The 16,468-nt window shown below is 41.6% G+C and overlaps 1 protein-coding gene across 3 annotated transcripts in view; it reads left to right on the top strand.

Moving 5' to 3' along the window:
• The window catches only part of LOC119401416 (lysosomal-trafficking regulator), an 83,965-nt gene that overhangs the window by 49,329 nt on the left and 18,168 nt on the right, over positions 1-16,468 (top strand). For all 3 annotated transcript variants that reach the window (XM_049418764.1, XM_049418766.1, XM_049418765.1), the window contains 12 exons: positions 1,055-1,147; positions 1,715-1,945; positions 3,515-3,609; positions 4,886-4,954; positions 5,592-5,723; positions 7,761-8,008; positions 9,795-9,992; positions 10,744-10,883; positions 11,469-11,574; positions 11,656-11,717; positions 11,811-11,857; positions 15,710-15,862. In XM_049418764.1, the coding sequence (XP_049274721.1) occupies positions 1,055-1,147; positions 1,715-1,945; positions 3,515-3,609; positions 4,886-4,954; positions 5,592-5,723; positions 7,761-8,008; positions 9,795-9,992; positions 10,744-10,883; positions 11,469-11,574; positions 11,656-11,717; positions 11,811-11,857; positions 15,710-15,862 (1,574 nt within the window). The remainder of the gene's footprint in view (positions 1-1,054; positions 1,148-1,714; positions 1,946-3,514; positions 3,610-4,885; positions 4,955-5,591; positions 5,724-7,760; positions 8,009-9,794; positions 9,993-10,743; positions 10,884-11,468; positions 11,575-11,655; positions 11,718-11,810; positions 11,858-15,709; positions 15,863-16,468) is intronic.

The following is a 16,468-nucleotide window of genomic DNA, read 5'->3' on the forward strand; positions in this document are numbered from 1 at the left end:
TGTCAGAGTTCCGAGTCCTTGCTTGAGATATACTAACTACACTCAAACCTCATTATAACAAAGTCACATCTGCCAAGAAAATAACTTCGTTATATCCGAAAGTTCATTATAATTGTTTATTTATAACACTATCTATGACAAGACTATTCTTTGTTTACTTCGTTATAACCGATAATTCGCTATATCCGTGTTCGTTATATCGAGGTTTGAGCGTATTTATAAAATAGAGGTTACTTTATGTTCTACGTCACCTGAATAAACAACTTTACATGTTTTTTTAGCACATAATCTATATCTTTTGTTCTCTAGGAACACTTTATGGCTTCATGTTGGAGATAAGCTAAAGATTTAATAGGATAAAAATTTGTGCTTGTCGGTACATTATCTTCGTATTTACTACATCAAGGCGAACACAGATATGAGAAGGATAAATGACAACACAGCACTTTTGTGCTGCTGTTTATGCATTGCTTAGTGCTACTTAATGCTACTTAATGCTAAGTAATATAGTACTTAATGCCAATTAATGCTTCTTAATGCTACCCTGCACTACCTCATGCTAGTTGTTTGTTCCACGAGTGGTGTGTCCCACTACGAAACTCTTAGTTCTACAGATATGCACATCCAGACTCCAGCACAGTTGGCTTGCAAAGGTTTCACTAACGAGACTTGTGACATTTCTAATTAGCTGGTGCAGATTAGAATGAAGGGCGAGACCTATTATTCCATCATTCTAATCCTCTGATCACATTATCAAGGAGACATACGTCTCTTTATGCCATATTAAGCTGTAAAATAGCTGCTCTGTGCTTCATTAATTGTATGCAGTTAGTTTATACAATTGAAGAATGACATGCAGCTTAAACTTCTAAACTTTTATGGTGTCAATTTTGCTCAAAAACTTGATGTGATGAATGCTGACTAATGTTAATTTTCTACTGTCCAGTCAAGACAGAAGTTGACAGAAGGCTGCAGCGACATTTCTTGTTCAATTTCAAATCTTGTACTGCATGCTGTCTTCAGGGGTTATTAACTACAGGTCTCTACTGCGCAGGTGAAACCTGCAAGGTTGTTCCATTGTTCAGGGAATGCCAAGCGAAGCTGTACCTGTCAGCCCTGGAACACATTGAGAGTTTCTGCACTGATGGTGAGTTTGGTTATGCCCACCAGTAGTGCCCTGTACCGGCCATAGTATCTCAGCGTCTGTAACATTCCACTGCTCCACAGTAGGTTGTGGTTTCAGCTCCCAGCCATGGTGGCTGCATATCAACGGGGATAGAAAACAAGGTCGTTCATTCTTCATGCTTTGGGATAATGTTAAACCCGAGGGGGTCGAAATTTATATGAGGCCTTCTACTCTGCTGTCCCTCATAAGCCACTGCACACTTTTAGCACTTTAAATCTCACACTTTAATAATTTTCACTGTGCTTTGTATAAAATGAATGACAACTATAGAAGAAATATCAGCAGTTTTTCAAGCTCTGGTATGCTGTGTTAAGATGTTTTGCATGAAAATGCACAAACATGAGCTTAGTGTATATATGTAATTGCGTTGGCAAGCTAAATCATTTATTTGTCTTGTGCTTCTTATCGATAAGTGTTAGGCCACTCGGACTTCACAGTTCAAATAAAATGGCGCAGTCTCAAGAAGTTTGATTTGAACTGTGCTTTGATCACCGAGCAGGGAGAGAAAAAAAAACGCATTTTTTACAGAAAAAAGAAGCCAATCGTCACCGTCACTTCTGGAGGCATTTGCTTCCCTACCGACGCCAATGGCACCAGATGTGGCACCACTGTCACCGGATGTTCACCACGGTGGTCGGAACTCAAACTACTCTGAGACGAACGGGTCGTCACACGAACACATAGCACCTTCCATGTCTACTCTGTCGCGAGAGCTGGGGGCGTGGTTCGCCCTAGCCTGTGACTTCATCATATATCAAGGTGCGCAGCTTTCTTTTTTTGACAGTGAAGTTGTCTTAGTCTACCCTGTGTAGTCATTGTAGTAGTAGTAGTAGTAGTAGTAGTTGTAGTAGTAGTAGCAGTAGTAGTAGTAGTAGTAGTAGTAGTAGTAGTAGTAGTAGTAGTAGTAGTAGTAGTAGTAGTAGTAGTAGGCATCATGCAGGTCACGTGACGAGAGGGAGAGTTAATTAAAAAAAGTAAAATGATATGATGATGATGATGATGCTTGAAACCATGATGATGATGATGCAGATGATTGCGCTAGCCAATTGCATAGATTTGCTTCGCCATCCGGTGATTTTCATGGCGTGGAACTGACTGATTTTTTTATTGCGATAGCAATTATATGGACAGTCTCGACGAGTTTTTGCCGTCGCCGTTGCCGTCATGTCCTTCCGTATGAAGTCCAAATTGATAAGATGCCCCCGCACATTGTTGTTCTACCCCGGGTAAAAGCTTGTGAGCGGGGGTGACGAACGTGACCAAAGCAGAGATCAAAAGAGCCGGCCCTTTTCTGTCACTCGTAGGGTGCATGCGATAACATCACCCTGCTCGGGAGGCCTGCCGTTGAAGCAGACAGGAAATGCCCCACCATCTTTAATGACCATGAAAAAAGACGCGAGGTGGGGAGCGGGAACGGGTTGTACGCGCGAGCAGCCACTACCTTAAACTTTGGATCTAAGGGCACGGTTGCGGTTGCTGGCGCGTGCGCTATCTCGAAAGCCATTACAGTGGGCGGCTCGTGTACCCTTCTCTGTGCTGCGCTCTCAACGTGACGTCACTATCCGGAGAGCATCTACCTGGAGCGGCCGTATTCTCTTACACCAGCGTTTTGTAGTTACGCGAGATCGGATACAAGACAGTTAGCTGCCAGCCTCACTTCATGTAACACTACAATTTGTTGCTATCGCATTCATTGCTTTGCCCTTGCGGTGGAACTGTGACTTTTTTGTTGTTGGAGTTAATAGAAGTAGCTACTCTTCATGTGCAAAGATTTGCCAAATTGCTGGACGGTAGGGGGGCTGGCAAGGGTTCATTCAGGAGTGGCAAACGAAGCTAAGCTTCTGGTGTGGCATATGAGGACAGAAAGGTGAGACCATAGTCTCCAGGGTGTTAAATTATTATTTGCACACTCTTGTGTTCAGACATTCTAGCTTTTAAATGCTTAGCATTAAATGCTTTAGCATTTAACACATTCAGCATGTTGCAGGTCACATCTGGTATACCTACCGTCAGGCAGGTGCACTTGCTTTGTGCAAGCTTTGTAATAATGGCAGAAAGTCGACATGCATAAAAGTAATATTTCCTTTTTTTTTGCGTTGAATTCAGTTGCGATTGTCTTAAAAAAAAACCTCGAAGTGCGCATTAGTGTTTTTTGTGGCCCAAGTATTACGTACACCGACAGCCTTCACTGATGTGTGTTAGAGCATGCACCAAAGACAGTCCTGTCTTAACTGATTGAATTATGCTTTTCAAATAATTTTGTAGTGCTCGCTGAGTTTTGTGAGCACATTACACTCAGCAAATGGTGCACGTTTGATGTTTTTGCAGAGTTGTCTTGCGAGAGACCACCGACAGAGCTTTCACTGGTGTCAGCGCTGTTGAAGAAGGCAGTTGCTGGTACAGCGCTAAGCCACCTCAGCAAAGTGAGTAGAGGGAATTCTGTCTGAACATTTTGTCCCAGTGCTCCTGTAACATTTTTAATGCTCTTACATATTCATTGCTTTGATAACATTTTGAGATACAACTTAGTCATTCAGCTTTTTTTGCGGGGTGGAAATGGGGGTTGGGCCTTTAACGGCCCCTTCTCCCCATCCCTATTGTAGACATTTGAGGGCATCAGATAATTCTTGCCCATAGATGTAGGACCAGGTAGTGCAAACCTTTGATTTGGAGGACTATATTCTGTAGACTATCACTAAACTAAAATCTCTTAAACGGAACAGCTGCTTAAACGAAACAACTGCTTCTGATATGATTGGTTTTGTACTTGGATTCTGCACGCTTGTTCATGTCTCAGTAAACGGAACTCCTGTTAAATAGAGCACATTTTCCTGGTCCCTTCAGGTTCTGTTTAACGGGAGTCTACTTAATCATAAAATATGTCACCTATACATGGTGTATAGATTACCTATATTGCATGCTCTGCCACTTTGTCGTGAGCACAATATTGTAGTTAACTTCACTGATAAAAAATAATGTACACTCAAACCTCGTTATAACAGTCACATCTGACACGAAAATAAGTTCGTTATATAAAAAAATTCGTTATAAACGTATATTTGTAACACTGTATCTATGACAAGACCATTCTTCATTTACTTCGTTATAACCGATAGTTCGTTATAGCCGGGTTTGTTATATAGAGGTTTGAGTGTATAAGTAAACCATCTAAGCGTACCTTGATGCTGATTCCATTTTCAATATCATTCTGTCATTCTGTAGAATGAAACAGTGGCAGTAAATGAACCTAGCTAAGATTGAAATTGTGAAGTGAAACGCAAAATGCATTGCCAGTAGAAATTGATATGAAGCTTGTCAGGTAGTGGAAAGCACCCATCATATAGGTGTTGATAATGTTATTTTAAACAAGTCAAGAAATTGTATACTTTATAAACTTAGATTCGTGGAGTGTTGAAGTGTGAAAATGTTAAGCTTCAGTTACTCTGGCTTGGCCAGGGTTCGTGTCAGCATTTTTGGTGCCTTGTATCACGGCAAGTACAAGTCTGAGATATGCAGGTAATGCTGAACAATTGTCACAGCATTTCAAATTTTGATGTATGCCGAATATCAGTGCATGAAATCAAAGTGTTTCACTGCCTGTTTTCTTTTTTTGTTCATTTTGCTCGTGTTCCTGATTTTTTGTCATGTTTGTAAATGTGGTTGCTCTGCAAGTAGGCCACCATTGATTTGCTTTTTCAGAAATCAAAACGCAAGCTCTCCTCTCGTGAAAGGTTGCTGTCTTCTCTGAAGCATGTGTTTCAGCCTCAGGTGGGTTTGCTTCCTGCCTTGATTTTGGTATCCTTAATGGTATCATTACAGTTATTCTGTTACTGAGATCAACAACTATTCTTGAACTATAGTAGTCGATGGACTTCGCTCATTCTTATGTCACTTCTTCCAGTTTCATATTTCCCGCTGAATTTACTTACCCTCATAGAGGTATGTCAGGGATGAATTTCAATTATCTGTAAACTATTGTAGAGGCTTATCGACATGCACACGGTTTCACTATCACCATACATTTCAGGAGCTTTTCAGAGAGTGTTAATTTTTAACTTTGAATGCTGTTCCCTTGAAAACTGAACTGGTTACAGGGCTGATTTGAAGCATTATTATAGATGTGATTTGGCGGAAATACTGAAATTTAAGTTATATGTGATTATATGCATTCTGCACTTTTGCTATCATTAATGCTAGCTTGTACAGCCAGCATATTTTCCATAGTAATGTAATCAGAGTGAGCGTGCAAGTGACCTATACAGTCATTGATTTTAATGACCTAGGAAGCCATACTTTTGTGAAGTGATTGCGACAGTCGTTATTGTCACATGCATCTCTTGTTTGGTAGCGCCTCGCATTGGTTATTGATACTAAATGATGGTCCCCACTGCATCTCTTGCGACAGCTGTCGAGGCTTTGCGTCAACCTTCTGGCCCCCAGCCAGCACCCTGCATTGCGCGTCCACGTTGCAGAGGTCCTCATGTCCTGCGAGCACCACAGGCAAGCCCTCAAGACCACGCTGGGATCGTCGAGCGATGTACGCAAGTTCACGCCGGGCTTGGTTTAGTCTGGCTATAATTGGCTTGATTGGTAAACTTTGAAAGCCACCACATTCTCAGACAGCACTACTAAAAGGGAAACTCACTCATAAGTCGACTCACTTATACTCGGGTGAGGCCGTGAGTGTGTCTAAATGCATCCAGGTGAGTAATATTTTGGCGAGTTTGAGTCCGAGTGAGTCCAGCTGAGGAAAATTTTAGTGAGTCTGAGTCCGAGTGAGTCCGGTTGAGCAAAATTTTAGTGTGTCTGAGTCCCAGTGAGCCCTAAGCACAAAATATATTTCTTGAGTAAGTCTGGTGAGCTCCACCTTCCATTGCCGACCTATGGTCCTATCTGCTCATCTTCAACATTACTATCGGTCTTATATCTGTTTACGTTTATATATTCAAGTCTATTTACACATATGTCAACGCACGAGCGTTCATGCGCCACCTCAATAGTTATTGATCAGAGACGTGAGTCGAGAGGGGGGGGGTGCCATGACCTCCCCCTGCAAACTATCTCACGGGAAGTTCTCCATAAAATATCTCGTGTGGGTCACTTATTTCATAAAAATGTCCTTACTGGAATAAAATCACTTATAATACGTATTTGAAGGTACAAGATTGAAAGGCGTATCGTAGAGCATCGATTATGTGAGATATTGGTGTTAAAAGAGCATTGGCGCCAGGATTGAAAAAGGCAATTTTACACTAATGGACTCATGAGTCAACTCACTTAAGCTCACTCTCACCCTTAGGTCAAGCCGTGAGCCTGAGTCTGAGTGAGTCCGGCTGAATCATACGTTGGTGAGTTTGAGTCCGAGTGAGTCCAGTTAAGAAAAAGTTCAGTGAGTCTGAGTGAGAGTGAGTCCAGTTGAGGAAAATTTTGGTGATTCTGAGTCCGAGTGAGCCCTCAGAGCAAAATATATTTCTTGAGTGAGTCTGAGTGCGCTCCAATTTTTTTGCCAACCTATGAACATCTGCAAGTGGGCTACGGTAGAATGGTAGAGAACTAAAATTGACAGCTCATCATCGCAACAGATCACTGCATTCCTACAAGTCATGCACACCTAGACGTATATTCGAAGCTATTTAGGCAGCACTTTTGCAAGTTCAGTATGTAAGGCTTCACAAGCATAGAAGATTTGGCGAGTTGGAGTGCGTTCATGATCGGTAACTGCAGACAAAGATGTGAAAGAAGTGGACAGGTCAGCTAATGTTTGATTGGTGGTGTACCTAATTCATGGCTTCAGCTCATGGTGGCTTATTCACGGGTTTTAGTGAATTTTAATTAATTTTGTAGCACAATGTAGCACAATTTTGTAGCACTTAATTTTGTAGCACATTGTCCACTTTTTAAAGTACGGGATATTTCATGTGCCTTTTGGGGAGCTAGATTTTTTCTAAACTGAGATAGTTACAAAGAAAATCAGCATATCATCATAATCTGGAATCGGAACTGTGTGCAGTACAATGAAAATGGATGTTGTAAACCCATTTGTACAAAAGTTACTCAAACCTCGATATAACGAATATGGATATAACGAATTATTGGTTATAACAAAGTAAATGAAAGATAGTGTTGTCATAGACACAGTGTTACAAATAATCGTTTATAACGAATTTTCGGATATAACGAAGTTATTTTCGCGGCAGATGTGACTTTGTTATAATGAGGTTTGGGTTTATATTGAACATTCGGAAGTGAGTCAATGTTATGCTGGGATTTCACTAATGAATGTCCATCATACCATAAGTTTTGTTCAAATGGGTTTAGAACATCCATTTTCATTGTACTGCACACAGTTCTGATTCCAGATTATGGTGATATGCTGATGTACTTTGTAACTCTCTCAGTTTAGGAAAAATCTTGCTCCCCAAAAGGCCCATGAAATGTTTCATATTTTAATACTACTCATTGTACTAGAAAAAGAATTGCATATTTGAAATTGGCGTACAACGATACATAAGGTCAGCAAGTTGAATCAAAATCGAACAACAATAAAAAAAAAAGAATTAAATCCCCTCTTCAGATTCGCCTGCAAGTGAGGACCTTTGTGCAAGAGATGCTGAGTGCGTCGGCAGCACGTTCCGATGCCAACATGAGCAGCGCGGTCGTTTCGCTGGTGGCCGTACTGGCTCAGGAACTGCCCAGCGTCCTGCCGAGAAATCCCAAGCAGGAAGTTCAGACCGATGAGGAACAGATCAAAGAACGCTGGTTGAACCAGTGGACTGCACAGCGGGAGACCTGGCTTTCACAGACCGCTCTAGGCCCTGAACGGTAAAGGAAACAGATCTCAATTTGAATGACATTGATGTAGACTTGATTTGAAGGGTATTGTAAGTAACTGACCTTATCACTGCTGTGAAGATGTGCTTAATCCTCTTTCACTAAAGTGAAACATTATATCAGTTTATATGGATAAGTTATTCTTTGAGAACTCTGTTGTCATTAATTTCGCCATCATGGGTAAAGTGTTAGAAGAGAAATTGAAGGTCAAAGTTTCACGTTTGAATTTTGCACCGAAGCTTCAGCACGTGAACGTCAGTGTGACGTCGCAAATATCATTCTTTTTGCATATTTGACCACATTGGTTTTCAGTGGAAGTTTTCTGAAACTTGCTATGTTAAGGCTTCGTGTCCGTTAAAACATAGCGTGAATCACTGTTAGTGACAAACGATTACGTACACCCTAGCAGTAGCTGTAAAAATCTATGACGTTATGGCGAGCTGATATGGGAACATCAAGGCACTGTTGCCACCTGTATTTTTTTTTTAGCGCCTTTTCGGTTACCAAATGTCTTTTTGCGCTAAGATTGGTGCTTTCGGTATTGTGAAATTGTAATTTACTAATATGAGAAAACTTTTTTTTTTGTAGTGTCCCTTTAACAAGAGCGTTCAGATAAAACTTGTAACTGGATGAGTTGGTTCATACTTGAAGGTAAAACTGGCAAGCGCAAATAAACAAGACAGGGACACAAGAATAATGAGAATTATGAACATGGACAGGCACTGTCCATGTTCATAATTCTCATTATTCTCGTGTCCCTGTCTTGTTTATTTGCGCTTGCCAGTTTTACCTTCAAGCGTTCAGATGTTTTAGGACTTGATGTTAGTGCTTGAAATGAATACTGTTCCCATATAAGGCAGCTTGGAGCTTGTTTTCTTGCTTTCAGGAGAGATTCTCGCAATGTGGCGAAAAAAAGGCGCCTGTGCCTAAGCAGCTTGAGATTTATTAAGATTGCGTGGCAACAAACAGGCAACAATTGTAGACATTTGGCCAAGTGCAGCAACCACGAGCTTATGCTGATAGTGATGCTGCTTAGGCACAAAAGAAAGGGAATTTATTTTGAGGGGCTCGTTTCTTTGTTAGGCATAACCAAGGGAATCCAGGAGACAATTAGGCTAAGGAAAGCATAGGGGATGTTAATTGTTGTCTTTAACTGTAGTGTAGTAATGATCCAAAGGTTTCACAGCGCATACAACGAGGACGAGCAAAGAAGAGACACACTCAGCGCTGTGTGTGTCTCTTCTTTGCTCGTCCTCGTTGTATGCGCTGTGAAACCTTTGGATTATGCTGCACCAACTAGCCCAACGCTCAACCTTAGTAGTAATGATGTCATAAACTGAAATAATTAAAGTGGATGAAAGATCGCCCTGTCACCCTGATCCCATCAACGAAAAGGGTGATTTTTCGTCCACTTTAATTCATTTCAATTTAAGTAATTATTACTACACTACAGTTAAAGACAACAATAAATGACCCCTACACTTTCCCTGGCCTGATTGTCTGTTGGATTCATTTTTTTCTTAGAAACAAGTCACTCTTCTTCATTACAGCAAATCATTCTAGAGAAGGGGAAGAATGCTTCAAATACCTTGAAATAAAAAAAAATTTATATTTGTATCGAAGAGAATATAAAGCTGTAATATTCATTCAAATATTCGAAGCACTCACAGGCCTAATATTTATCCCTAGTGCTGCAATACCAGTTGGAGCACGATAGTGACTAGCCAAATGTGCCATTGGAATACGAGTTGAATGCCTGTCACTTTTTGCCCTGCAGCAAGAATGGTCGACTGAGGAAGCTCGAGGCCAAGGCGTCGCAGGTGGTCGCCGAAGGGGCCAAGGTGACCCGCTCAGTTGCAGAGCTGCTGCATGCACTTCGCAAGGAGGTACTACACGAAGCCAAGGCAAGGTCGGGCCGAGACATGGTGCTCAAACAGACTTGGTCACGCCTGGCGGCACAGCTCACGCATGAAAGGTTTGTGTGTGTGTTTATGCAAACTGGCTCGTATTTCTGTCTATTCTAATTCATTGTACAGGATGACTAAATCTGTACAGTATAACTATACAGTAGATCTGTACTGTGGAACTTTAACCTATCATTGCACTGTAGATCCATATAGCAGAACAATGCTGTATGACTGTTCACCACAACTTTGCAGTAGAACTCTACAGTAGAACCATACAGTAGAACTTTCTATACAGTAGAACTTTGTATACAATAGAAATGTGCAGCAGAACTATGTCTTATGACTGTTCAGAACTTTGTGGTAGACCTGTATTGTGGAACCATGCAGTAGAGCTTTGTATGGAACAGAAGTATCCCGTATGACGGTTCAGCAGAACTTTGCAGTAGAACTGTACGGTGAACCATGCAGTAGAATTTTGTATACAATAGAACTGTGCATCTGAGCTATGCCATATTACTGTTAAACATAACTTTGCAATACAATTGTACAGCAGAACCACGCAGTAGAAATATGTATGCAATAGAACTAGGCAACTGGGAACTGGTCCATTGGCACAGTAGAGCAGTGAAAACAATACTGGGCACATGGCAGCAAAGAAGGACAATCATTATATTGTTTGTACATTCTTGTTGCGTGTGATCACACCACTTGTGCTGCTCATGGTTACGACCTGACATGCATAGGAGGGAGCGGGTAACAGGGAGCTTTTTAGTCAATATATGACAGCGTATGACTGATCTCTGATGCACTTATGTACAGGGCACCGTGGCACCTTCCTGAAAGCTTTCCCACTGCCTGGGAGCTGGACCCCACAGAAGGACCGTCGCGGATTCGTCGACGCCTGCGGCGGGCGTTTCTGCCGGTTGACCCCAAGTTCATGCTTCCTGAACACCAGAAAGGTCCGTCTTAACACCACCTTTAAGCCTTGTTAAGCTTTACTTCGAATTATACTACATTGTTTGAATAGTGCAGCATTCTTTTGAAATTATAGTTTAGCTTAGTTGCCTGCTGCTTAAAGTTAAACTTACTTTAAAGGTTGCCTCATAATAATTTGATAGTCGTAGATCAAATTCCTTCCTGCTTTTACGTTGACCACATCTCCCGTCCTTTTACTTATTATTTCTTTTTTTTGTGGGAACCATTTTGGTGGGCTTGATTAGCTGTTGCTTTTTAAAGGCACTGAAATTAAAAAATGCTTGTGTGCTTACATTTCAGTGCACGTTAATAAACCATAAAGGGTCAGTATTAATCCATAGTTCTCCACTACTGCATGCCTCATAATTAGACTGTGACTCTGGCTGTAAAACCTGCCAAGTTTGTTAATTTTTAAATTCGTTCAGCTGTAGCCTTTTTAAAATGTTTCTTGCATCTTTTACACATTGAAAGCGCGAGAATAGGAGTAAAAAATTTCTTAATAAAACAAGCCAATACATTAGCATGACGTACGTTCCTTGTTTCACAACGTGCATTTGGCAATCGTTCAGGCCAAAAGGTGGCGTTGCCGCCTCTGCACTTCCTCTATGACACGGGCACCTCACACATGGAGTCGGCCACCTTCTTGCACCATCTGTACATAAACGAAAGGATCACGTGAGTCCAATGCAAGGTCTAATACTCATGTGTTTAGTTACCTCCTGGCTGCTATCCCTAACCCAAACAAATTTCTCGCAGTCACACTTGCAAGTGCATCAAGATCTGCCCCTCGTCAGACATGCCCGGAGAAGTACTGCTCGGTGAGCTGCGGGAGATTACATTCCTTATGTTGTCACTACTCTGATGAAATTTCTGTATAAATGCAAGTTTCCTTCACATCTGCTTTGACACAGGCGAAACCAGTCTCCAGTTTGTGCCTGACCAACTCGGAAAGTACAAGGTGAGTTTCAAGAAACTGGTTCACTTGATTATTGCTCACGTACAATGGGTGCCTTGCAGTACAGTGACCTCTTGTACTAGTACTACAGTAAAAGCTCGTTAATTCGGAGTTCATGGGACCGGAAAAACTGTACAATTTTAACTGAATGCTGAATTATGGAAAGTATCAAGAAAACAATAAATAAGTGTCTATTACATCATTGCACTTTCATTTTCGTGAAGAATATGTAAATCCAGCCACTGTTTTGCATAAGAGCAGTGTGAAAGCCTCAATTTTCGTCGGTTGCGACTTTGTTCACAGTGTGAACACAGCAAGACCCCCATGTCTTAATCTGAAATGTGCTCTGAACCCATACCTTATTATGTACTAACAACGCGATCGTAGATGGTGACTGCGCATTTCTGAAAGCCTGCGGCCGTTTTGGCTGTCCGCAAACTCCATTTTGTTCATTTGCGCTGCACATTTGAGGCGCGCTCGGCGCGTTCCGAGGATCGTCCGAATCACTGGGTTAATTATCGGGTTGCCGGGTTAAATATGACCGAATTAACAAGTTTGATGCCATTAAGCAATGCATACACTGGCCGGGACCAGAGAACACGTCTGAATGATCTGATTTTTCAAATTAACGAGTGTTGAATTAACAAGCTTTTATTGTATTTGGTAATGTGTACAGTATGGCCTCTGGAACATAACTGTAATACCTGTCCTTTGCTTTTGCCAGCTCATAAACTGTTTAGCTGTTTTAGAGATGATTAGGCTGAAATCGGTTAGGTTGTTGGGATGATAATGTTGAAATTAGGCTGATTAGGTTAATGATTGTTATTGAGATGATTAGGTTGAAATCAGCAAGTACACCAGGCTGCATCATTGAATATACAGACACAGCGACACTGGAAGCCTGATAAGTTACAGACATTTCTTCAAGCAGCCTGTTATAACATGCTGGTGAGCCTGATTAGTTAAATAAAACAGAACTGATAAAAAGCCAATGAGTACTTCATACTGATCCACAAAACATTCATCCTGATCTCGAACCAGGATGAATTTTTTGTTAACTGGGGAAGGTTTCTGTCTGAGAAATTCGTGCAGATTTTCTTGCAGCTTTGTGCTACAAATGGTTGTAGCTTTTTTTTCTGGATAGCTTTTTTTTCTTTCCCCACTTTGTAGGGATCTGCAGAACTGATTCGACATATATTTATTTATTTATTTATTTATTTATTGATACCTCAAGGGTCCCAAGGGACATTACATGAGGGGTGGGCATCAAAAGTAAGAACAAAAGATAGAAAAAAAAGGAAAAAATACAATAATTAACAACAAACGACAAACGAAAAATGCAATATACAAAAGACGACAATGATGACAATTTGAAAGGAAGAAAAAAAAATCTATTTACAAAGGTCAGTCCAAAAACAGCAGTTCCGTATATTAGACTAAGAGTTCGGTAGCAGATCGGAAGCGCGCTGCATCACGGATGAGTGCGACATCTCCCAGAAGGCCATTCCAGTCTCGGGCAGTTTGGACGAAGGATGACTGATGGAATGTAGTGGTGCGGGTTCGGGGTGGAATTACTGCATTCATGTGGGCTGTTCAAGATGTACGATGAGTCTGTTGAATCAACTGGCTGTCACGAGGTGTGGTGTGAAAGAATCTGTGATAGGAGGCATAGGCGTGAGATGCGACGACGAGAGGCAAGAGGTACTAGCTCCAGTTTAGACGTAAGAGACGAAACGCTTGTGTGATATTAGTACTCAGAAAGAATAAATCTAGCAGAATGGTTTTGAACAGATTCGAGGGCTTTAGTGAGGTTACATTGATGGGGGTCAAAGATAGCACAGGCGTATTCAAGTTTAGGTTGCACGAGAGTTTTGTAGGCAAGTAATTTTACGTGTGACTGTGCCATGAAAAAATTACGGTGAAGATAACCAAGCATTTTTATAGCTGAGTTGATAATGTGGGTTACATGATCCGCCCAAGACAAATCATGAGACAGGTGAAGACCTAGGTACTTGAAGGAATGCACATTAGATATAATGCAGTTATTAATCTTGTACACGGAGGGTGCGTAGTTAGGTCGACGATGTAATGAAATGTTTACGGTCTTACTGGTGTTTAGTGACATGAGCCATGTAGCACACCAGTCTTGAATACGAAAGGGGTCTTCCTGAAGAGAACAGACGTCGGAGAGGTTATTGATAGGGCGGTACACGATGCAATCATCTGCAAAAAGGCGTATTACAGAGGTTACAGCAGATGGCAGGTCATTAATGTAGATTAGGAAGAGGAGCGGTCCAAGAACAGTGCCTTGGGGTACGCCAGATAGAATGGGCGAAGTGGATGATGTGAACGTGTTAGCATACACGAACTGCTTCCGGTTGGATAAGAAACACTCGATCCAGTTGCGAACAAGCGGATGAATGTCTAGGTGTGATAATTTTAACAAAAGACGAGAATGAGGAACCTTATTGAAGGCTTTTTCGAAATCTAAGAATAGAGCGTCGGTTGGAATATTACAGTCTATGTTTAATTGAATGTCATGAGTGAATAGAGCAAGTTGGGATTCGCATGAGTGACCTCTCCTGAAACCATGTTGATTGGGATGAAAGAAGTTCACCGAGTTTAGGAAATGAGCAACATGAGAGTAGATGACGTGTTCCATGATCTTGGAGCATATGCTGGTGAGTGAAATGGGACGGTAGTTACCTGGGGAAGACCGGTCACCTTTTTGAAGACTGCAATGACCTTCCCTATTTTCCAGTCGTTTGGCACTGTACCTGTGTCAAGTGAGTGCTGGAAAATGATACAGAGAATCGAACTGCACACATACTTTGTATTTTTTGGCACTTTCGCGTTGATTCCGTCTATACCACAGGACGATGAGCACTTCAGGGAGTCTATGATCTTAACAATGCCTTCTGCCCTGAATTCAATACCCTCCATTGGAGGAAAATTGATAGTATATGGAAAATGTGGTTATGGCATCTGTACATTCTTTTGCGAACACTGAACAAAACGCTAGATTCAAGGCATCGGGAACATCGGAATCGGCAATGATTGCACCCGTGTTATCACATAATGAAATGGAACTTTTATTATCAGGCTTAATCGCTTTCCAAAAACGTCGCGGGTTAGACTGCAACATATTTGGTATGGTAGCGGAATAGAAGTCACGCTCTGCACGGGCTTTTAATGAGTTGTACTCTTTAGCGGCTTCATTATGTTTTTTGCCAGGCCGAAGGAGAACCAGTTCATTTAGCTACTCGAAATAATCGCTTTTTCTTATTATTTAAGCGCTTTAAAGACTTGTTAAACCAAGGAGAACGTGCTTTTTCATTAATAGTGATACAAACGGTTAGGTGTTTTCTTGCTGTTTGCCGTTTCTTTTTTACCTTTGCTGCAGACTTGATGCCTTAGGTTAGCATACAAGGGTTTATTGGTCAGCTGCTGCCTTGTGCGAAGATCACGTGCCACATTACGCCCTCTGGCAACAAGAGTGTTCCACACTCGCCGCCTGGGCCACGAGCGACGCTGGCTAACACTCCCGGGGATATTTCCGGGGACATGCACAGAAATACGCAACAAAGTGGGATGGGGAAGCGCCTTCCGTCGTAGCTCCATTGGTAGAGCATCGGACACATAATTTGAAGGTTGTGGGTTCAGATCCCACTACGAATTGGGTGATTTTTCGTCCACTTCAATTCATATCAACTGACATGACAATTAGTTCACTACAGTTAAAGGCAACAATTAACGTCCTCTATGCTTTCCCTTGCCTAATTGTCTTTTCGATTCATGTGGTTGTGTCTAACATATAAACGAGCTCGTCAAAAAAATTCCCCTTCTTTCGTTCAGGGCTCCTTGGGTGAAGTTGAAGCCAGGCACGAGGTGTGGCCTTACAAGGACGTCCAGGAAGTGCTCCTGCGAAGGTTTCGGCTCCGTGACAACGCGCTTGAGCTTTTTCTGCGCAATGGAGTCACTGCGTTGCTAGCCTTCCACACGACACAGGTAATTTTTGCGGAGCAGGTCATGTTTGATCTGCATCTTGGGTAGTTCAGACATTCTATATATCATTTGTGAAGTTTTTTGCCTATTATATATAGATTATAAGCACGTTACTGAGAGATTAGAAGGCAGTAGCATAGATTGTAGGTTAAACGTAGATAGGCTATGCTCTAGTCAAGCTTGAAATGAAGCAATGAAGAACATAGCACAGCGAGCAGATAACTGGTATTGAATTAGAGTGACCGGACAGTTGAAATGGAATGGAAACACGGTCTAGAATGGCAGAGGATTGGCTGGTGCAATAAAATGACACAATTTGCAGACATAGGAATAAGTTACTTGATGTGAGACGGGCATAAATTTATGTCACTGAGAGAAGTCTTTTCACTTTAGCTGTTCTTGTATGGGATGATATCATGATGGCGATGATGGTAGAGAAGGATGCCTTTTTTTCGTGTTGACTGAAAGCATAGATCAGCGCGGAACCTCATGAATCGAGTAAAACTCCATGACACAGGCATTCTAGAAGTGGGTAGGACAAGGTTGGACATCAGCACGAATTGTACAGTTTTCTGCAACCATGCAGTTGAAGCTCTAGCTTCTTCTTCA

This window comes from Rhipicephalus sanguineus, chromosome 8, assembly GCF_013339695.2.
Source record: "Rhipicephalus sanguineus isolate Rsan-2018 chromosome 8, BIME_Rsan_1.4, whole genome shotgun sequence".
Taxonomy (NCBI): domain Eukaryota; kingdom Metazoa; phylum Arthropoda; class Arachnida; order Ixodida; family Ixodidae; genus Rhipicephalus; species Rhipicephalus sanguineus.